This window comes from Adiantum capillus-veneris, chromosome 3 (genome assembly GCF_014529385.1).
Source record: "Adiantum capillus-veneris isolate H3 chromosome 3, ASM1452938v2, whole genome shotgun sequence".
Taxonomy (NCBI): Eukaryota; Viridiplantae; Streptophyta; class Polypodiopsida; order Polypodiales; family Pteridaceae; genus Adiantum; species Adiantum capillus-veneris.
This window is the reverse complement of record NC_140933.1, coordinates 16529288-16552496: the sequence shown is the minus strand read 5'-3', so window position 1 is coordinate 16552496 and position 23209 is coordinate 16529288. Positions and strand designations below refer to the sequence as shown.

General features: G+C 45.2%; 1 protein-coding gene across 1 annotated transcript in view; it reads left to right on the top strand.

The window, feature by feature from the left end:
• The window catches only part of LOC147460543 (sterol 3-beta-glucosyltransferase UGT80A2-like), a 161196-nt gene that overhangs the window by 125508 nt on the left and 12479 nt on the right, over nucleotides 1-23209 (top strand). Inside the window, exons 12-13 of the mRNA XM_086507928.1 lie at nucleotides 14983-15059; nucleotides 16529-16576. Coding sequence (XP_086364054.1) covers nucleotides 14983-15059; nucleotides 16529-16576 — 125 coding nt within the window. The remainder of the gene's footprint in view (nucleotides 1-14982; nucleotides 15060-16528; nucleotides 16577-23209) is intronic.

The window sequence follows — 23209 nt, the reverse complement described above, 5'->3', positions numbered from 1 at the left end:
AGAGAGAGAGAGAGAGAGGAAATGAAATGAGATGTTATATTAACGTCTATAAAAGGCCAAAATGACCTACAAAACCAATCTGTTACAAAATAGTAAATTTGATACCATGTCTGGGTACAAAAGAAATAAAACAAAAACAAAACAAAAGGATAAATGAAATGAAACGTTATATTAACGTCTTCAAAAGGCCAAAATGATCTATGAGACCAATCTGTTACAAAATGGTGAATCTAATACCATGTGTGGGTACAAAAGAACTAGATACTACTCCTAGAATCCATCCTCATCTGCACTCTGGATATCAAGAGAGTATGGCTCGAATCCTCTGCTGTAGTCTCCGTCGATGCTGTGTGGCCCCTCTCCTCAATCGTTGCCGTCTGGATCTCCGTAGCTCCAGTGCTCGGTCGATGAGAGTAACGGGTAGTGGTCGAATGAGTGTGGACCGAGCTCTGCAATGATAACTGCTCCTGTGGCTGTCCCATATCTAGTGAAAAGAAATCTGTAATCTATCTCTGGGACTGTGTCTCTCTCTAACTCTCCCCAGTAAAGTGTCTCTACAGTAAAGTGTCTCTATATTTGTGTAATCAAGTAGATATAGCCTAGGACACCTTTGATCCTCATAACTCATGACACTAGAGAAAGGACCGAAACCCTCTTTGAATAAGCAGTGGAAACGGCCCCGTATCTCATAATACACTGTGCAATGACATGTGTAATTTAGCTCTGTCTCTGGCTCTAACTGACAGAAGCGGCATATCTTGCTGTCTGTTGGTATCCCTTTACTTCTACCAGTCTCAATCTCCAGATGATGTGAGGATGTGCGTATCTGACCAATGACATGCCGCAAACCATGAGACTTATGTGTGTCCACGTAGCTGGGTCATATCACAAACCCATCTCCTGTGAGGTGGAGAAGATGCATTCTTTAGAAAGCTATCTTCGTGCCCAACTCCTGTGGCGGCTCTATCCCTGTCCTCCTAGTATCCAGCTGGATCAGGTCCTCACGAATGAATCTAGTAATCTCCACCCGTGTAAGAGACATCGAGGGTGCGTGAAGAGAGTACTGGAAAGGGGGAGGCTTGTCCATGGTGAAGCCATGCGTTTGAAACCATGATGTCGTCTGTGCATACCAGCATGAAGTGTCCCCCTAAAGAGCTAACTGTCTGGAAGACTCAAGGGCCAGTCTAGCATATGTGTCTCTAGTAATATTCCACAAGCTGTGCACAAAGGAGAGTGATCTGGTAAGCGCCTCAATCTCCATAGGAGGGGCAGCTAGCTCTGCTCGAATGATAGCGTCGGGTATTGAGGCCTTGGCTTTGATCAGTTGAGAGATCATAGATACCAAGAGCCTCTCCATACGTCTCCAACCATCCTGGCCTACAGAAGGTCCCCATGTCTGCACCCCGTACAACATAGCTGAGGCTACTAAGGTATCAAAGAGCCATAACTTTGTTCGAGGTTCCTGGAATTGAACCTGCAAACAGATCCTCTCCAAGCCTCCCAAGGCCGCAAAGGCTCTAGTCAGTCTAGTCTCTGCTGCCCTCCCCAAAGAAAACCTCGGCCCAGTGAAGGCAACGCAAGGTAAGTGTATGCATTTGTATACTCTACAATCTCTTGACCATACGTAAAAGTCGGTGCTGATCTCCTAATCCACTGTGGTGTGGTGTTAAACACCATAACCTTGGTTTTACCAAGGTTAATAGACAATCCACTATCCTCTGCAAATTTGTGTAATGCATCCAACTGTCGCTGCATACCCTCTGGTGAGTCAGAGATCAACACAATATCATCAGCATATAACAACAATGGGATCCACGTCCTTGCCAGCTGGGCACCTCTATCACCCTCTCTGTCAATGTAATCAGACACGTCATCAACATACATAGCGAATAGAGTAGGAGACAATGGGCAACCTTGTTTCACCCCAATGGTAGAGTGAACTAAATCAGATATCCCTTCCGGAGTGCGTACATGTCCCATCATTGATCTGTATATAGAGCCATAATCCCCCAAATCAACACTATGGGCACCCCCATCCCCTGCAGTCTGTGCATCTATCGAGCTCTCGGTACCATGTCAAATGCTTTGCGGAAATCCACAAAGCTTCAATAAATCCGTCTTCCATGTGACCTATCCTCCTCAATGATGGCTCTTAGTGTCAGAATATGATTAAGAGTGGAGAAACCCCTGTTGAAACCGGCCTGGCCGTTTGCTGATACACCCTCACCCTCTGCCCAATTACTCATTTGCTGCTCAAGAATGGATGCATACAACCGTGCGAATGTGTGCCCAACCATAATAGTGTGGTAATTCCCGCTTTGAAGATAGGCACGATAGTAGACAACCTCCAAGTCTCACGTAACCCTTCACACTTGGCACGATTGAATAACACTACAAGAACCTCTACCAACATATCTGTCGCATGTGTAATGTGCTTTGCTACTAGACCATCATGATCATATGCCCTGCTGGTCCTCATCCTGTCAATGGCTCTCTTTACCATCTCAATGGTAAAGAAGGTGCTAGTAGGTGGGCATGGCTATGTAGGATCTAGAAGCGGGTCCTGTCCAGGAACCGTATATAATGATGAGGCATACTGGCCCCACGTATCAGGAGAAGTAATCACTGGGGGAGGGGAGTGCTCATGAAAGAATCGCCTTCCCTCTCTTGCGTCTCTACTCAACAACAACTGATACAAGCCTCGCTCCATTTGGGCCAAGTCAGCTCGTTTCTTCCGCTGCACAAGGCCTCGGAGGCAATCCGAGATTGTCTATAAGTGATGACTCCTAAAAGAAGATCCGTCTGAAGCTGGGCTCTCTTCTCTCTGCACTTGTAAGGTGCAACGGAAATGAATGTTGAACTTTTCTCAAGATGGGTGCATCGACATGTGCTCAAGGTTCCTTTTACTTACGGAAGTGAGAGCCTTCCGTTCCTTTAGTGAGAGAGTGCAATGGACACAAACAAAGTGGTGAACACTGTGAATGAAGGTGCAGGAGACTGAGAGATAGAGAGAGAAGAGAATACGACACCAGAGATGTTGTCAACCCTCCTCCGAAGGCCCCACTCTCTATGGCGAGAGCGGTCTACTATTGATTGCACAAATCTCTACAATGCTTTGGACTTGCCGACGATGAGGACGACGACGATGACGATGTTGATGATGATGTTGATGATGACGATGCGACGACGACGTGCTGAAAACGCAGATGCTGAAATCTGCGTTTTCTGGGCTGAATCTGTAAACTTCGATGGATCCCACCGTGCGGCGAGGAACTGCTGCGGGAAGGTGAGATATGCGAGGTTCGGGGGTTCTACTGCGGGTGCTAATTGCCGAAAACTGAAAAACGCTGATGCGTCTTGGTGTTCCGTCGCGATGAAATTGCAAAACGCTATGCTGATGCAAAAACGCTAGGGCTGAAAATGGTCTTGCTGCTGTCGGTTGTCCTGCAAGTGCAAAGCGCTAGGCTTCTTGATTGGTCTTGCTGCTGCCGGGGCTGATCTGCTGTGCACAAAACGCCAGGCTGCCTGTAGATGAAAACGCTAGGTCCTTGCAGATGCAAAAACGGTAGCCTTGCTGAGGTGGGGTGTCTTGTTGAGAAGTTGCCTGTTGAGCAAGGTGCTCCTGCTACCTCTTCTGCAAGAAAGTGCTAGAACTAGGTTTGCTTATATACAAACTTAGCAAAATTGCCCTACCTACTTTCCAACAAAAGTCACTTAAAAATAATAAGTGAAAAATGTCAAAAATAGGATAAATAGGTTATGCACTGTAAAAATGCTCTTGATGGGTTCTGATGGAAATATGATGATCATGCTGTGTGCAACCAGAGGATGTGCATCTAATCTAAGTGTCTGGACATGCACGGTCTGCGAACAGACTCACAAAAGTGTCAGATCACTTCCTATCCTAGACTGACTTGACTGAACTGAACCCTGGTCATGCTGTAGCTTGTCCACAGACACATAGGGTTGGATGTGTACGTGACATCCAACGAGGTTGATCAAATCTGCAACGAGGTTAGCTTCGCTAGAAAAAGCATCAACTAACTCATCATCCTTGTGAACAATCACGTCATCTTCATGCAAATTATCATGCTCATCATTAACATCAAAATCATCATGCTTATCATTGTCATTCAAATCATCATGCAAATTCTGTGTGTCATGCTTGGGAGAAGAAGAGACTGAGAGAGTCTTCTTTTCCTGAATCCTTTCAATCTTGTCCTGCATATTAGCAATGAGAGAGGGAGAATGAACAACTTCCTCTCCACGAATGACAATGGGAGAGTCACTTTTGGCATAGAGAGTGAAAGTGTTAGCCTCCCAATCAATGCGAGGGTTAAGCTCACGAAACCATCGAATGCCCAAAATCATATCACATCTTGAGAGAGAGGAGACAAAAAATCTTCTACTGAAAGCAGCTTGTTGAATTGTAAACAACACATCAAGACACTCTTGCGTGATGAGAGAGTCAATACCGGGAACCCTCCAGAGGAGATTTCTGACTAACTTCTAGGTGGCCTCTCTCAACAAGAGAGGGACTGATCACATTATGCATACTACCTGGGTCGATCAATATGACAAAACGCTGCCCCGACATATGACCATAACATTTAATGAGAAAATCATCAATGGGAGGGTCAAGAGAAACTTGGAGCACACTCGTAATTGCATTGACAGAGGAAGTGGGTTCTGTGGATTCTTTAGATTCATTCGATTCAAGCTTAGGACATGTTCTTTTTATGTGACCCTTAATGTGACAATGAAAACAACGACCTTTCTTAGAATAAGTGGTTTGCTCTTCCGACGTGATGTATCCTCCTAAAATTCCTTGTGCTACCTTTTCATTTGGAGTAAGCTTAGGTTTAGCAATAGTAAGCTTAGGTTTAGCAATTGTGTTAGCCTTACCCTGAGGTTCATTGGAAGAATTCTTTTCAGAGAGACTATTGGAAGATTGGTTAGAAGAGTTACCGTTCTTACCAGTCTTACCGTTCTTACTGTTCTGAGGGTTCTGAGAAGTCTGAGAGGTACTTGTGGAAGTCTTGTTCTCCTTAGGATTTCCCTTGTTGTGCTTCATCTCCTGTGCGAGAGCAATCGCTACCGCCTTGTTCAGATCGATAGGATCGAGCACCTCAACATCGTAGTTGATATACTCGTCCAATCCATAAAGGAATGCCTCTTTGCGTTCATCATCCGACTTGCGTAATTGGGTACCTAGCTGCAAAACACGATTAGAAAAAGACATAACCAGCATACCATTTTGCTTGAGAGTGCGCCAATCGTCCTTCAATCGTGCGAGGTACTGAGGTGGCATAAACCGCGCCTTGAGCTTGTCTTGGAAATCAACCCAATTGAAGGAAAGGGGCGTGAATTCGTCGGGTTCCTCTAGGTGCACGGCTAACTGTGCCTGTTGCGATGCGTGGTACCAATTAATGGCATCACCAGCAAGGTACATATCTGCCGTCAAAACCTTGCTATTCCCTGTCTTTTTAGTTGTCGCAAAATAAGCATCAAATTGATGCAACCAAGAATGAAAAACCGTAGCATCCATCTTACCATCATACTTAGTGAAAGTCAACTTCTTTGTGACTAGATTGTCGGAATCCGCCTCGTGGCTTGCGCCACTTGAGAAACTCCCACGGTCTTTGGTTGGTTTGAACTTCGAGGCAAGTACTTGTCGAACCAATCCTTCAGTGCAGAGTTCTCTTTGAGCCTCACGCTCGGCCTCCAAGGCCGCTCGTCTTGCTTCTCTTTAAGCCTCGCGATCCGCCTCCAAGGCCGCTCGTCTTGCTTCAGTTTCCTCTTGTCTTTGGGCTTTTCTTTCTTCTCGTTCATCGCGCTCGTGTTCCAAGGCAATGCTTTTTGCTTCTTGTCGTGTGGGATTTCTTTCGTTTCTTTCTTCGCGCACGCGATTCACTTCTTCTTGTTGGGCCATCATGTCCAACATCGACTTGACCATCACCTCCATGGAAGTTGGTACAACTCGTGGCGTAGATGGAGAAGGGGGAGGGTCGGAAAAATCTCTTGGTGGGGAGAACTCTTCGTCGCCTCTCTCATGCTCATCACCAATATGCGAAGTATCCATTGCGCTTCGGGTGATGACCATGCTCTATGATCTTTTTGGTTCTTAAGTTCACGAGGAACTTGGGTTCTTGAGGGTCTTGGGTTCTTGGGTTCTTGAGGGTCTATAACACACTTGGACACTCCAAGTCAAGAATCAACCGCGACAGCACCAAATAACCACTTCAAAACAATTCACAGATCACAATAGATTTGCACTAGCCTGGCGGAGTTCCGTGCCTAGAGATATTGGCCCCAATGACTGGCGCCCCTTTCGGTATTTCTTTTTATATTAATCAATCATCAAAGTACAAGAGAGCGGTTAGGGTTTCACTCTCAGACTCTGCGTCCAGATGCTCTGAGAAGTGAGGCCCTCACCACTAATTTAAAGGTTACAAGGGATGCCCAAAAGCAGAGCCCCAAAAGCTTTTAAAATCAAAAGCATCAGTTCTCTCTCTCTCTCTTAGAGAGTCTTTTCTCTTTTTTTTTATTAAAAAAAAAAGCAAAAGCAAAATTCGCGTCGCTCATCATTTTCCAAATTTTTTATATTTTTTTATTTTTAATAATAATCCGCCTCCGCGATTTCCGGAATTTAGGGTTTTGGCAAAAATTAGGGTTTGCAGGAATTTTAGGGTTTTTGGCAGAAATTAGGGTTTCTGCTGTCCGCCACGTCATCACTTTGTGACATACCCCCCTCTTGAAAGCATTGTAATCGACCGCGATTACGCCTGCAAAACCGACAAAAGCCATAAACTGTCTTAGCAGACACTGACTGTTAGTACCTTCGTACTAGGAACACACATCTAGCACATGTACAAAATCGACAGTCACATCACACGACATCCCAGGACATCACCAGACATCACAGGACATCACATGACATTCAACATTCATTCGGATCTTAGACCATGATTTATCGGCAATGTAGCTAGCAATCACATCTAGGTCCAATCGGGACCTCATCGATGTCCGATTGACTAACCCCTATTGCAACCATATCTATTCGAGATCAAGTAGACCAAAATGCTGCAGTCATTTCGTCTACCAGTTCCTGCACTCACAAGAAGTCAAGAACAAATCAGTATCATAATCAGGAATTCCATTTCATAAAGTCATCCAGCAGAATACTGTCAGCTCTCAGTATCCCTGAAGCTCAAAGAGACATCAGTGACTTTAGTATCAAAATCGAGGCATCTGTTGACAAGGGAGCGAAGTAACTCCCCTCTTGTGCATCCCATTGCACCAGATCTTCGGCCAAGCTGAGTTCTGGGTTCCGTTTGGAGTAGACTATGCTAAACCAAAACATTGAGGTAAAGTTTCACAATCCGAGGAGTATCTGCTAGGTCCTCCTCCTCCATCCACTTCGCATCAAATGCAGGAAAGTTCTTGAACTTAACCAAGAACCGCCTTCGGACTTTACCTTTCTTCGTATCATTATGTGCCAAAATTTGTTCAGGAACAAGGATCTCCTCGTTTTCTTCCACTTCGGGTTGCTCATCAGGCTCCCCATCATCAGGCACATCACCCTTAACAGGGTTCAAGAGACTCACATGCAATGCATTATGAATCCTCCAAGTATCTGGCAGTTCCAATCGGAAGGAGACATCATTTATCTTGTCAGTAATCTGGAAAGGTCCGTAGTATCACATACTAAGCTTTGGAAAAAGCCTCTCCTTTCCCTTTTTCTTTCTTAGGCGTGCCTTCTCAAAAGTAAGAGCACCCAATCATCCTCCTTCAGTTTCCAGTCGTGACGATGGCGATCCGCTGCCTTTTTCTGTCGTTCTTGAGACTTCTGTAAAGTCTCGCGAACCTTGGCAAAAGCCGTATCCAAATCTCGCGAATATTCATCCGCTTCAAATTTCTAATCTTTCGTGCTCAGGAAGGATGGAACCTTCGCAGCAGTTTCAACAATCTCTCATGGCGTCTTCCCCGTCGAAGAGTGTATCGTGTTATTGTAGGCAAATTCCACCAAAGGTAAGTTCTTTTCCCATTGAGTCTTCTGATGCGAGATACAAGACTTCAATAAATCTAAAATCACTGAATTGGCAATCTCAAATTGCCCGTCAGTCTGCAAGTGGAACGATGACGAGAACTGCAACTACGTGCCAATGTTCTCCCAAATTGCCTTCCAAAACCAACTCATAAATCTGGGGTCTATGTCGGAGAGAATCGTCTCAGACGTGCCATGTAATTGGAAAATCATCGTGATCATTCTGTATTCTCGGGAGATAAAAAAAAATGAAATCCATTTCAATATTTTCCCAAGGGCGGGTGGGTATGGGTAAAGGCTGTAACAATCCCTGTGCCTTATGCCTGTCAAACTTGACCTTCTGGCATACCAAGCAAATGCGCACAAACTCTTCCACATCCTTCTTCAGTCTCCGCCAAAAGAAATCTCTCTCTACCCCTTTCATGGTGGTAGCAATGCCGCGGTGACCCGTAAAAGGTGGACAGTGGCAATCAATCATAACCTTTTCCGTCAACGGCTGTGTAACGCACAACATAGTCTTTTTCATCAAGTAGCCTTCCCGAAGGGAGTATCCAGCTACTGTCTCCCCATCCCGTATCCGTGTGAAAATATCTGCAAAATCTGTATCTGTGGCACAGTGATCGACCATATCCTCGAAGCTCCTATGATGTATCGCAGAAATAGCTAGAACCATCGGTTTCCGAGACAAAGCATCTGCCACCACATTCTTCTGTCCCTGCACATGGACAATCTGGAAGTGGAACTGTGACAAGATGTTCACCCACCGCATCTGCTTTTCCGAAAGCTGCTTCTGTGACAAGAAGTAGCGCAAACTCTGATGGTCTGTAAAGACAGTAAAATCCGCTCCGAGTAGGTAATTCCGCCACTGAGTAAGAGCGTGGATAACCGCCAAAAGCTCTTTCCCATAGATCTGTGGTGTCATCTGCGGCCTAGAGAACAAACAGCTCTCGTAAGCTATGACATGGCCTTCTTGCATCAAGACCGCACCCAGACTACGACCACAAGCATCACAATATACTTCAAATGACTTCTGCAAGTCCGGCAAAGTCAAAATAGGTCTCGTAGTCAATTTCTCTTTCAACGTCTGAAAGGCAGTCACCTCTGGGGGTCCCCACGAAAAAGGTACTCTTTTCTGTGTCAAGATATGCAAAGGGGAAGCAACCTCTGCAAACTTTCGTATGAACCGCCTGTAGTACGAACACAGTCCCAAGAAGCTTCTAACTTCATGGACATTCCTCAAATCGGGCCAATCACGGATAGTCTCTATCTTGGCTGGGTCCATTCGCACTCCTGGTGCTGACACAATGTGTCCCAAAAAGTGTATCTCTAGTAGGAAAAATTCACTTTTCTTTGCATTAATCACTAACGTGTGATCTTGTAATGTCTGAAAGACTTGAAGCAGATGATCTCTGTGTTCTGCCTCATTCTTGGAGAAAACAATGATGTCGTCAAAGAAAGTGCCAACAAATAGCTTGTACTCTCGAAAAATCTTGTCCATCATCCGGTTAAATGTCGCAGGAGCATTGGTTAAGCCAAAAGGCATCACCAAAAACTCAAATAACCCAAAAGTCGTCCGAAAAGCTGTCTTGTAGACATCTCTTGGTGCTATCTTGATCTGATGATATCCACTCTTCAAGTCAATCCTGCTAAAGCACGAGGATCCCTGTAACCTGTCGAGTATATCATCGATCCTAGGAATTGGAAATCTGTTCTTGATGGTGATTTCGTTGAGAGTGCTATAATCGATGCACATTCTCCAAGATCCTTCTTTCTTCAAAACCAACAACACTGGAGAGCAATACGGTGAAGTACTAGGCTGGACAAGACCCTTTTCCAAGAGGTCTTTCACTGAGTTCATAATCTTTTCATTCTGTACTCGGCTCACACGATAAGGTGGCCGATTCGGTGGCGTGCTTCCAGATATCAGATCAATGGTATGATCTTCAGGCCCTCTCAAAAGCAATCGGCATGAGCGTGGAGAAAAAAAATCTTGGCGTTCTTTTCTTCAGGTCAAAACATATTCAACCTTTATCCATCGTTCAGTTCTCCCAAAAGAATGAGTAAGAAAACTGAAGTTCATCAAGTACAATCTCTAAGCCCTTCATTTATCAAAGTCGCTTTCTTGGCCCGGTAGTCAACCACGGCGTAGTTCTTGTGGTACCAAGGGATCCCGAGTAGAACGTCACTCACGTGCCCTGAACACCCCTGTCATTGCAAACGAAGTTTGCCAATGCTCGGTGTAATGGCAACATCCCATCCGGGTGTTAGTCGAACTACCTCCGCCTGTGGCGTCAGTCTGTCGGGCGTAGTTCCAAATCGAGCCGCCAATTCCAAGTGAAAAGAAGTTGGCCTTGGCTCCTTCAAAAGAGCTTCCTGATCCTTTGCTTTGCCCCGAAAGCGGCAAAGTTTGTACTTTCATTCATTAGATTCGGTGCAGGTCCCACGCCATGTGGTACCAGTTCTGCTTTTCTATCTGCCTTTTCTGCCACATTCCTCAGCTGCTCTCGAACTCTCAGACCTGTCTTCGTCGTCTATCATTCAGTTCTTCCTGTGCCTTATCAGGGCACTTTGCGGAAATATGTCCATGTTCCCCGCATCCAAAGCACTTCCCCTCTCTGATGAAGCGAGCTCTCTCCTCAGGAGTAAGCTTTGGTCGTGCATCCTTTTTTTTCTGTGGGTTGCTCTTTTTCATTCTACTTTCATTCCCAGAAGTTTGTTCGGCTCGCTGTGTCATGGCCTCATCTGTGGGGTAGGTCAGACTGCCAGAGTGAATGGCAAAGCCCCGCTTCGCATGACTCATCAACTCCTGAATAGAAGTTGACTTCTGTTCCAAGCAGTGATCTCGGATCTCTGTAGGTAGACCCAAGGTAAACCGCTCAATCTGTTCTCTGAACGAGATCTTCTTGAATGAAGAGCTCCAGAATCTTTCACAATAAGAATTCATTGTATCGCTCTTGGTCATCCGGAGATGGTTCCAAGCAACTCGTATATCTCGCTCAAACTCCTGAGTCAACCAAGAAGAAATAAAAAGCCTCTTGAATTTCAGCCATGTAACTGGCACAGTCTTGCTTAATAGAAGCGTGGACCACCAAGTACGAGCATTCCCCTTAAAGTAAGAGGCAGCTCTCCGAATCTTGGAGTGCTCTGAATAGCGTCCTCCCGCGAAAGCGATGTCAAACTGTTGTATAAAAGACAAAGCCTTCGAAGCATCTCAGTATCCTGAAAAGTATGAAACTTGATCGAGTGGCCACCTTCCTTAAACTCTCGGACTTTCTTGCTTTTATCTTCGAGAAAGTCATACTGGTTGGCTTTGTGAAAATTCTTCTTGTTCGCATAAAACTTTCCGTCATCGGAACCAGAGCTGTCTGTAGACGAGTCCTCAGTAGAACTGTGAGTCTCTGGGCGAGATTTAGCCTTCTTTGCCTTTCTGTTGCCCTTTCCAAAGCGTTGCTTCTTGCTTCGCTTTTTACCTTTTCTGTCTTCTTCGCTCGAATCCGAGGAGCTAGAAGAACTGTCAGAAGAAGAAGAAGAAGAACTGTCAGAAGAAGAAGAAGAAGAACTGGGTAGGTCTTCAAACTTGACGCGCTTCTTCAATTTCTTTGCCTTGTCAAATGCCGACCGACGACCTAAATATCCCGGGAAGTCAGTGCCTTTCTTCTGCTTTTTGCCGTGCTTTTTGGCTTTCTTTTGCGTGTCAAAAAGCTGAGCAATCCGTGCATCAACCACGTTCTCTAGTTCCTTCTCCGTATATTTCTTGGAGGCAGAAGGTTTCTTGAGAGCGGGTTTCGGGAGTGGTGTTGTGGTTCTCTGCCACTCCATCTGTACCTCTTCCAAAGAGGTCTGGTTCATATATTTTGCCATCTTCGGGTCCTTGGCAAAATTGAGCATCATCATTGTTGCATCACTGATCAACTGGCGACGCTCTATCTCTCGCCGCTCCGCCTAAGTAGGCCAAGGCGGGCCATACTCTCTGCCTGAATCTTCGTTGTGATCCCAGCCCGCATCTCCAGATGCAGAGGGAGTCGACTGATCATTGCCTGAAGCCATAGGTGCCGCGGAAAAAAAATTCGGAGATCGGATTTCCCGTAGAAGAGAAATCGGCCGTGCTCTGATACCACTGTAACAGACTTGGACACTCCAAGTCAAGAATCAACCGCGACAGCACCAAATAACCACTTCAAAAAAATTCACAGATCACAATAGATTTGCACTGGCCCGGCAGAGTTCCGTGCCTAGAGATATTGGCCCCAATGACTGGCGCCCCTTTCGGTATTTCTTTTTATATTAATCAATCATCAAAGTACAAGAGAGCGGTTAGGGTTTCACTCTCAGACTCTGCGTCCAGATGCTCTGAGAAGTGAGGCCCTCACCACTAATTTAAAGGTTACAAGGGATGCCCAAAAGCAGAGCCCCAAAAGCTTTTAAAATCAAAAGCATCAGTTCTCTCTCTCTCTCTTAGAGAGTCTTTTCTCTTTTTTTTATTTAAAAAAAAAAAGCAAAAGCAAAATTCGCGTCGCTCATCATTTTCCAATTTTATTTTTTATTTTTATAATAATCCGCCTCCGCGATTTCCGAAATTTAGGGTTTTGGCAAAAATTAGGGTTTGCAGGAATTTTAGGGTTTTTGGCAGAAATTAGGGTTTCTGCTGTCCGCCACGTCATCACTTTGTGACAGGGTCTTGAGGTTTTTGAGGTTCTTGATGTTTTCTTTCGCTTGCAATCTGTGTTTGAGAAGGATCTTCTCTTCACCCGAGTTCTACTCCTTTCTGCGGGCGCACCCCTTGGCGGCCTTGCGCTCACAGCAAGATTGTTTTTCCCACCTCACGTCGATTGGCCGACCGCTAAGTGCACGGTCCGCTCTCAATGAGTGAAAAGAGACACAAGGGGAGGCTGGACAAGCCCTTCTTTCTTGGAATTCCTGTCACTCTTCAAAAACACGATTAGGAATCGACACGCCCAAGCGAACTTGGGTTCGTGCGACCGCAACAAGCTAAAAAAAAATTCTTGAGATTCTTGTGGTTCTTTCCTTGACTGATACAAAACACTTCCACAGCTCTGATACCAATGTAAGGTGCAACGGAAATGAATGTTGAACTTTTCTCAAGATGGGTGCATCGACATGTGCTCAAGGTTCCTTTTACTTACGGAAGTGAGAGCCTTCCGTTCCTTTAGTGAGAGAGTGCAATGGACACAAACAAAGTGGTGAACACTGTGAATGAAGGTGCATGAGAGTGAGAGATAGAGAGAGAAGAGAATACGACACCAGAGATGTTGTCAACCCTCCTCCGAAGGCCCCACTCTCTATGGCGAGAGCGGTCTACTATTGATTGCACAAATCTCTACAATGCTTTGGACTTGCTGACGATGTCGATGACGATGAGGACGACGACAAGACGGGCTGAAATTTGAAAATGCTAAGGACTGAAATCTGCAAATCTTTATCTACTAAATTCTGACTCTATGTCGATGACGATGTCGATGATGACGATGCGACGACGATGTGCTGAAAATGCAGATGCTGAAATCTGTGTTTTCCGGGCTGAATCTGTAAACTTCGATGGATCCTACCGTATTCAGTGGGGATCCATCTGAGGCAATCCCACACACTCCCGGGTCGAGGGCGATATTCTGGAAGCATCTTTCCGTTCTCCCTTGCTGCCGTATTCAGTGGCATTACCTCTCTCATATGCGCAAGCTGCGAGAGAGTGAGATCATCAACGAGAAAAATACTTGTTTTCTTGAGAGTAGGCCTCTTTCACAAGAATTCCTTCTCTTCCAAGGAGGGGAAGCGTAGTATGAGAGCTCTCCCTTTTGAAGATTCTCCCGGTTCATCACTCTTCTTGCCCACTCTCCATGCCTTTGTGTGTGAAGGCTTGTCCACCCCCATCATGGATGTGAGGCTTGTGACCTCTTTTTACACATTGTTTACGTCCTTTAGGCCAGTTACCCTCACATGTAGAGCCTGTATCCTTCTCCTTTGTTCCTCTTCGAGGGTCATGTTAATAAGAGTGGGTGTACAAGGAGCTTCCTTACCTTGCCCTTTCTTGGCAACTTCAATCCATTTTTCGGCCTCCTCTACTTTCTTTTGTGTTGCGGAGATGACCGCGGCCCATGACTTCTTCTCCTCACCTTCCTTTATAACCCGTATTTCTTCTCTCAGGGTATTCAATTCTTCCATCATGGATGGCTGAATTTCGCCTTCTTTGAGCTGCCCACTTTGTCCTTGTAGATTTCGGATGATGGAATCTTGGATCACCACTTTCTCCTCGAGCGAAGCGATCCTCCTGCACATGCCATCTCTTTCTTCGGTCCATCTTTGAAGAATAGTGCTCCTCTCCTTCCTCCACTCTTCAACTTCGTTTCTCCATTCTCTCATTTCCTTCTCTGTTGCCGCATGCTTTGCCCTGTCCGCATGGAAGAGGCTTTGTGTGCGATCGGCGAGGGATGCGTCTTTTTACACGTGGGGGAAGCCGTTGGCACTTCCCATGATTTTGAGAGAGAGAGAGAGAGAGAGAGAGAGAGAGAGAGTCTAAAAAAAAAAAAACCCCTAAAAAACAGCAAGAAACGCTTGTGAAACCTTAAAAAACAGCAAAACACAGATTTGAAACCCTAAAAAACAGCAAGAAACGGTGACAACCCTAAAAAACAGAAAAAAAACAATGACGAAACCCTAAAAACAGCCAAAAGACAATTTCGAAACCCTAAAAACAACAAAGAGGAAGTGGCGAAGCCCTAAAAACTTTGAGGGACCCATGAGAGAGAGAGAGAGAGAGAGAGAGAGAGAGAGAGAGAGAGAGAGAGAGAGAGAGAGAGAGAGAGAGAGAGGTCTTTCACCCTTCGGTTGTTTGAGTGTAGAAGACAATGTGGGGCTCGCAAGTATGTATCTTTGATGTGTTTGACTAAAATGATTCTTTCGATTTTTCGTTTTTGGTGCAGTGGTGGACCTACCAGAGTCGGTTTATCTTCTAGATAATTGCCCTCACGATTGGTTATTTTCACAATGCGCAGCTGTGGTAAGTGTGTTTATATCCTCTCAATGTTAAGGATGATTGAGACCAAAGGGATGGTTTCCAGGGTACATGATGAAATGATTCAGGGCATGGGTTTGACAGAAGCTCTATGTAGTGCTATGAAAAGCTGTAAGCCTATTTGAATAGCAGATATCATATAAAATTTGTAGTAGGCAGAACTGGAGTGCTGTTCATAGCTTACGAGATTCATGCAAGGAGGGAGTGCTGGAGTGAGAATTATTTGGCATGAGTGTCAAGGAAGAAGCCCAACCTTGATCCAAATGAAGTCTACAGCCCCATGGGCCATATGGTCTCTTCATGTATTGTTAGGGCTGCTATCTTAAGAAAAAAAATGCAATTCCTGCTCATGGGGATTGACTGGGAGTGTAGACCTGTGTCATCTTTAGCGCTATTTCAGCTTACCCTAATGTAAGCTTTCGTCATGGGAGATTCATGAGGAGTTAGTGTATGCCGTGTTGAGGGTTAAAAAGCTTGGCTTAAGCCATGAGGGATTGAAACTTAAACTCATGTCTCTTGCACTTTTTGCCTATGTTTTAATACGGTGCAAGTGCCTTAGGTACTTTTTACAAATGATTAATGAGAGTGCAGAAGTACTGCAGTCGCGACATGTGCTCAGATGCAGTTAGGTAAAAAATTTCCATGACCATGTCTCCCTGTTCACTTCTTGTACAATGTGTCATGCAGCTCTATTTTTCTTACGAGTCTTTTCACTTAGCGGAATCTTTTGCCACATAAGAGTGACAGACTGTTCATATTGGGATTCTTTAATTAGGGAACTAGAACCCACGTATAGAGCGTGAGTTCTTGTGGTGATTGACTAAGATGGCAGGGTAAACCATCCAAGTCTTTGAGCACATTGAGAGGCAGCTATTTTTATCAGAAAAGGCATTGGTAAATAGCATAGGCATCGTCTTATATGGGAGTAAAGGAATGGAGAATAGATATGAAGGATACTAAATAAGAGCTTCGTCTAGGTAAACCCTTGTGCAAGGTATCCCTAGAGTCGGTTCCCACTTTCTACCTCCTCCTCCCCTTTTTAACACGTTTTTGGTAGTGTTAGCATTCCTCTCCTAGTGACTTGGGCATTGATGAGCAAAAGCAGATTCACTGATGAGAGTTGTGATGCCTCCAGAATATACTATTATGGTGATTGTAGGTGACAGCTGACTATATTTTTATCAGGTATATTGGGAGGGGATTAAGCTGTTTCGAGTGGTTGGTTTACTAAAGTTCGGATGTGATTTAATATTTACAATAATGCTTGATGGAAAGTAGCATCCTTGGGCATGAAATGCGGGAGCTGTGCATGACATAACACCTGCATGTGTGTACACATCATCATCATCAGCACATCAATATTGGGCGTGTTTTTTACTGTTTTAAATGGGAGGTTTTGTACTCGTTCAGCCTGCATGTGATTTTGCAGTTAACTAGAACTCTGGATGAAACAGGTACATCATGGTGGAGCAGGTACAACAGCTGCCGGCTTGAGAGCAGCAGTAAGCTCTCTCTCTCTCTCTCTCTCTCTCTCTCTCTCTCTCTCTCTCTCTCTCTCTCTCTCTCTCTCTCTCTCATGATGTTTGTTTTGTCAAATTAAATCAAAGATAAGTGGAAATAAGTAGGCAAATTTCCTACTTATGAGGCCTTGTACATAGCCTATGAAAACACTCTCTCAAGACATGTGAAGCGTTCGTATAGCATGCAGCCATGAAAAGAGCTTGCTCCTTGCAAATGACTTGTCCATCTATCAACAAAGAGATCCATCATAGTAGCAAGCCACAAATGCACATGTCACATTCGACTAAGAATCGAAAAGAAAGGCATTGCGCAACCATCGAAAGAAAGCCCAACCATCAAAAGAAAGCAAAAAATACATTGTGTGCTTGATTGTTTGTCCCACAATTGTGGCAGTCAAACAGCCATTGTTTTGGTGATAGACAGTGTCTTGTAACTAACTACCTGCCATACTAAAGAAAGAAAACTTGAGCGACCGTTGCAATATATAAATCTGTTGTGTAAGGACTCTCAAGGATTTTGAGACCAAGGCAAGAGAGGCAAGAAAAGGTAAAGGAGGGAGAGAACGATCACTTCTGCCACTTTTAGTATACCATGGAATGGCCATGCTTGGGACTTCCAATAAACAAACTTGTCCCCAATGCGGCTTGAAATCCAATCAAGTAATTGTTCATTAGAGACATTAACACCAATAGGGTATCCCAAGTTATGTAGATGGTACCCTTTTGTATCACACAGTTGTGATAGCCAAGCTGTCGTTAATCTCTCTCCATACAACTGATAAAAGAAGACTGTGTATTTAAATGTAATTTAGATGCTTTGGCAAAGAAAGACCAAGTATGCATAGCATAATCAATGTTAGCTTTCTTGGCTTTTAAGAACATAGAGGAGTGATCAGCCAAAGCTTTAGACAAATTTCTTGCTTGCGGGTAAAGTGAGACCGACTGTATGAAGTACGTTGATGAGAAACGTTGGCAAGTAACTTTCACGGAAGGGGAAGATGTATTTTTGTGTATGCCAGAAACTCTAGATGTTTGCGTGAATGAGATAACCTTCACAACGAGCCAAATGTGTAAGGGGTGTAATCATGGGATGAGTCAACCAGATTAAAGAGCAGAGGGCTCAATGGACAAACTTGCTGTAAAGAACGTGTTAGCGTAAAAGGTTCAATGACTCCACGATTAATGAACACACAAGAATTGACAACCATCACTAATCATATGAATTGATTGTGACGTGTGTCTAGTTACCTACCAAAGCCCATACATCAACTGTGCCATAAAAGACAAAACAGACATGATCAAAAGCCTTCTCAAGGCCCAACGGATCATGACCATCTTTTTGGTTAGTTGCATGTGTGTAATCTATCTTTATTAACACTTTAGGATGTTATGCAAAATATGTCGCGTGCACATTGCACTTGAGCCACATGGACAAGCTACTGCTACATGTCAACATCAGTCTTAGTTAGTATAGCTTAGGATATAGCCTGGCACTTTGTGAGCCTCTAGAAGGACATGCATGATCATGTAGGTCAATATTTGAATACCCTCACTTGCATACTACAATCATAAAGTCATTCTAGCATATGAATAGTCTCTAAGTTGCTTAGGTTAACTTATTAGTAAATAAACCTCTTATAAGTAGAATCGTGGGTTTTAACTTTTTTATGATGCTCTACCTCTTATCAAAATCCAATGTACGTCATCCTTGGCTTCAGCCCTTGAGCATTGGAAGATGAGGAAGTAGCACCAAGTACCCACTCCCTTGTGTTTTGGGATTAGCCTTGCATCACCATCAGATCAACATCAGTCCCAACGTTTGTAGCAGATCAGGCCCAGTTCTGTGTTTTTAGCATTTAGCACCTGGCATTTTTGCATCAGTATCCTCAGCATCAAATCCAGATCAATCAGCATCAGCTGCAGCCTAGCGTTATTGCAATTCCTTAGCCTACCGCATCACATTCAACATTTAGCCATTGTATAAGCAGTAATCAAAGCAAGTACTTGCTCTATCAATAGAGCAAGGGGACTCTTGAGGGTGGTTGGGATCCGACATGCACTCTCTCTCTCTCTCTCTCTCTCTCTCTCTCTCTCTCTCATGGGTCTCTCATTGTTTTCTGGGTTTCGTCACTTCTTCTTTGCTGTTTTTAGGGTTTTGGAATTGCTTTTTGGCTATTTTTAGGGTTTTGTCACTGTTTTTAGGGTTCAAAACTATTTTTTTGCTGTTTTTAGGGTTTTGAAACTGTTTTTTTGGCTGTTTTTTAGGGTTTTGTTAGTATTTTTTTGTGTTTTTAGAGTTTCGTCACTGTTTCTTATTGTTTTTTAGGGTTTTGCCATTGTTTTTTACGTGTTTTTTAGGGTTTCGAATATGTATTTTGCTGTTTTTTCAAGGTTTCACAAGCGTTTCTTGCTATTTTTTCGGGTTTCTTTTTTTGCTGTTTTAGAGTCTCTCTCTCTCTCTCTCTCTCTCTCTCTCAATGAGGAGAAGAAGTCATGGGCCGCGGTCATATCCGAAACGCAAAAGAAAGTAGAGGAGGCCGAAAAATGGATTGAGGTTGCCAAGAAAGGGAAAGGTAAGGAAGCTCCTTGTACACCCACTCTTATCAACATGACTCTTGAAGAGGAACAAAGAAGGAGGGTGCGGGCTCTACATGTGAGGGTAACCGGCCTCAAGGACATAAACAATGTGGAAAAAGAGGTCACAAGCCTCACATCAATGATGGGGGTGGAGAAGCCTTCACACACAAAGGCATGGAGAGTGGGCAAGAAGAGTGAGGGCCCCGGAGAATCTTCAAAGGAAAGAGCTCTCATACTACGCTTCCCTTCATTGGAAGAGAAGAAGGAATTCTTGAGGAAGAGACCTACTCTCAAGAAGACAGGTATTTTCTTAGGCGATGACCTCACTCTCTCACAACTTGCGCATATGAGAGAAGTAATGCCCGAGATTCAAGCGGCAAGGGAGAAGGGGAAGATGGCCTTTTACAGAGATGGTCGGGTGGTGATTGTAGAGCGGCGCTCTACATGACGGTGCGAGACCTATGGGACCACATTGAGGATGGCGACTTGGAATTGTAATGGGTCTATGAGGTTGGATGTTGGTGCCTTTGAGGACAGTTTCAGAGACAAGGACATTGTTTTCTTTTCAGAGACTCACCAGGCCCCTGGCCAACTGTTGCCACATGTGGTGGGATACAAATGGGAGACAGCCCACAGAACAGTCACGAGATCTGAGCATGGGAGTAGAGGTTCAGGAGGAGTAGCGGTGTTGTTTAGGGAGGAGCTACAGCCACTACTACATATTGTACGGAGAGATGATCAAGCTAGATACATGTGGGTGAGGCTGAGAGCTGACACAGGTCGATTTCTATATATTGCTATATGTTACTTCCCCCCCAGTACGTCAGTATATGCTGTATCCAGAGGGCAGTCGCCTTTCTCAATTCTAGATGATGATATATGGGAGTTTTCTAGGGATGGTGATATCATCCTCCTAGGAGACTTCAATGCTCGAACGGGCAACTGTCAGACAGTCTTCTACGACACTTCAGATGAGATGCTTAGAGAGTTGGATGTGGGTGAGCTGGGTTTGACAGATGCTCACATGACAGAGAGCAGACTGAGTATGGGAGATACCTCACGGAGATGACGACTACACATGGGCTAGCCATACTTAATGGCTTACAGCGGTTTCCTGGAGCAGCAGGCTTCACATGCTTTCCACACAGACATGGGGCCAGTACAGTGGACTATGTTATGACACAGCCGAGCTTTATTCCTTGTATTCAGGATTTCACAGTGGGAGCCAGACCAGTGGGCGTAGCAGTGGATCATGCTCTCTTGACACTGTCCGTATCTTTTCAGTTTAGTACAGCCCAGAAATCAGGAGGCACGTCACACACCCGTTATACATTTACACCAGAGACTGACTCGGTTTATACAGAGGCGATCTGGGATCGTCTATGCACAGTTGCTCCAGGCCTCTCAGTAGAGGAGTGCACTACTTTACTGACTGAGACACTACATGATGCAGCATCAGAGGCATACCCATACACTCAACCGGATCGGAGGCGACATTCTGGGAGCATGCCCCAGAATAGTTGGTATGATGAGGAGTGCAGAGAGATGAGAGCCCAGCTTCAGAGGGATCTTCATTTAGGAGTCATCACCTACAGACAGTCGCGGATTGCTTTCCGGCGCCTTGTGCGAAAGAAGAAACGAGCTTACCTGGCCCAGGTGGAGCGAGACTTGTATCAGTTGTTCTTGAGTAGAGACTCAGGCGAGGCATGGCGACTCTTCCATGAGCACTCCCCTCCCCCAGTGATTACTTCTCCTGATGTGTGGGGCCAGTATGCGACATCGTTATATACAGTTCCTGGGCAGGATCCCCTTCCAGATCCTACAGAGCCATGTCCACCTACGAGCACCTTCTTTACCACTGAGATGGTAAAGAGAGCCATTGACAAGATGAGGACCAGGAGGGCTTACGATCATGACGGTCTAGTAGTGGAGCACTTTATACATGCTAGGGATATGCTGATGGAGGTTCTTGCAGTGTTGTTCAATCGTGCCATGTGTGAGGGACTACCTGAGACTTGGAGGTTGTCTACTATTGTGCCTATATTCAAGGCAGGTGATCCTACAGAGCTTGGAAATTACCGCACTATTATGGTTGGACACACACTGGCACGATTGTATGCATCCATTATTGAGCAGCAGTTGAGTAACTGGGCAGAGGGTGAGGGTGTACGGGCAAAGGGACAGGCAGGTTTCAGGAGGGGTTTCTCCACTCTTGACCATATTCTGACACTCAGAGCTATCATTGAGGAGGGCAGGTCACATGGGAGACGGATTTATTGTAGCTTTGTGGATTTCCGCAAAGCATTTGACATGGTACCGAGAGCTCGACTGATGCGCAGACTGCAGGAGATGGGGGTGCCCACAGTGTTGATTTGGGGGATTATGGCTTTATACAGATCAGTGATGAGACATGTACGCACCCCAGAGGGGATATCTGACTTAGTTCACTCCACTATCGGGGTGAAACAGGGTTACCCATTGTCTCCTACTCTATTTGGTATGTATGTTGATGAGGTGTCTTATTACATTGACAGAGAGGGTGATAGAGGTGCCCAGCTGGCAGGGACGTGGATCCCATTGTTGTTATATGCTGATGATATTGTCTTGATCTCTGACTCACTAGAGGGTATGCAGCGACAGTTGGATGCATTACACAGTTTTGCAGAGGATAGTGGATTGTCTGTAAACCTTGGTAAAACCAAGGTCATGGTGTTTAACACCACACCGCAGTGGATCAGGAGATCGGCACCGACCTTCACGTATGGTCAAGAGATTGTGGACTATACAGATGCATACACTTACCTTGGGATAGTCTTCACTGGGCCGAGGTTTTCTTTGGGGAGAGCAGTAGAGACTAGACTGACCAGAGCTTATGCGGCCTTGGGAGGCTTGGAGAGGATGTGTTCGCAGGTTCAGTTCCAGGAACCTCGGACAAAGTTATGGCTCTTTGATACTTTAGTAGCCTCAGCTATGATGTATGGGGTACAGGTATGGGGACCTTCTGTAGGCCAGGATGGTTGGAGACGTATGGAGAGGCCCTTGGTATCTATGATCTCTCGATGGATTAGAGCCAAGGCCTCCGTACCTCACGCGATCATTCGAGCAGAGCTAGCTGCCCCCCCCATGGAGATTGAGGCGCTTACCAGATCAGTGTCCTTTGTGCACAGCCTATGGGATACTACTAGAGACAGATATGCTAGACTGGCCCTTGAGTCTTCCAGACAGTTAGCTCTACAGGGGGACACTTCATGCTGGTATGCACAGATGACTTCATGGTTTCAGACGCATGGCTTCACCATGGACAGGTTGCCCCCTTTCCAGTATTCTCTTCAGGCACCCTCGCTGTCTCCTACACAGGTGGAGATCACTAGACTCATTCGTCAGGACCTGATCCAGCTCGACACCAGGAGGACATGGATAGAGCCGCCTCAGGAGTTGAGCACGAAGATGGCTTTCTATAGAGAGCATCTTCTCCACCTCACAGGAGATGGGTTTGTGATTCGACCCAGCTACATGGACACACATATGTCTCATGGTTTGCGTTGTGCCATTGGTCAGATACGCACATCCTCACATCAGCTCGAGATTGAGACTGGTAGATTCAGAGGGATACCAGCAGACAGCAGGATATGCCGATTATGCCAGAGAGAGTCAGAGACAGAGTTGCACTACATATGTCATTGCACAGTGTTCTATGAGATACGGGGGCGTTTCCACTGCTTATTCAGAGAGGGTTTTGGTCCTCTATCTAGGGTCATGAGTTATGAGGATCAGAGATGTCTTGGACTATATCTACTTGAGTTACACAGGTATAGAGACACTTTACTGGGGAGAGCTAGAGAGAGGCAGTCCCAGAGACACATTAGAGATTTCTTTTCACTAGATATGGGACAGCCAGAGGAGCAGCCACCACTGCAGAGCTCGTCCCACACTCATTCGACCACTACTGGCACTCTCATCGACCGAGCATTGGAGCTACAGAGATACAGACGACCGCGACTGAGGAGAGGAGCTACACAGCATCGACGGAGACTACAA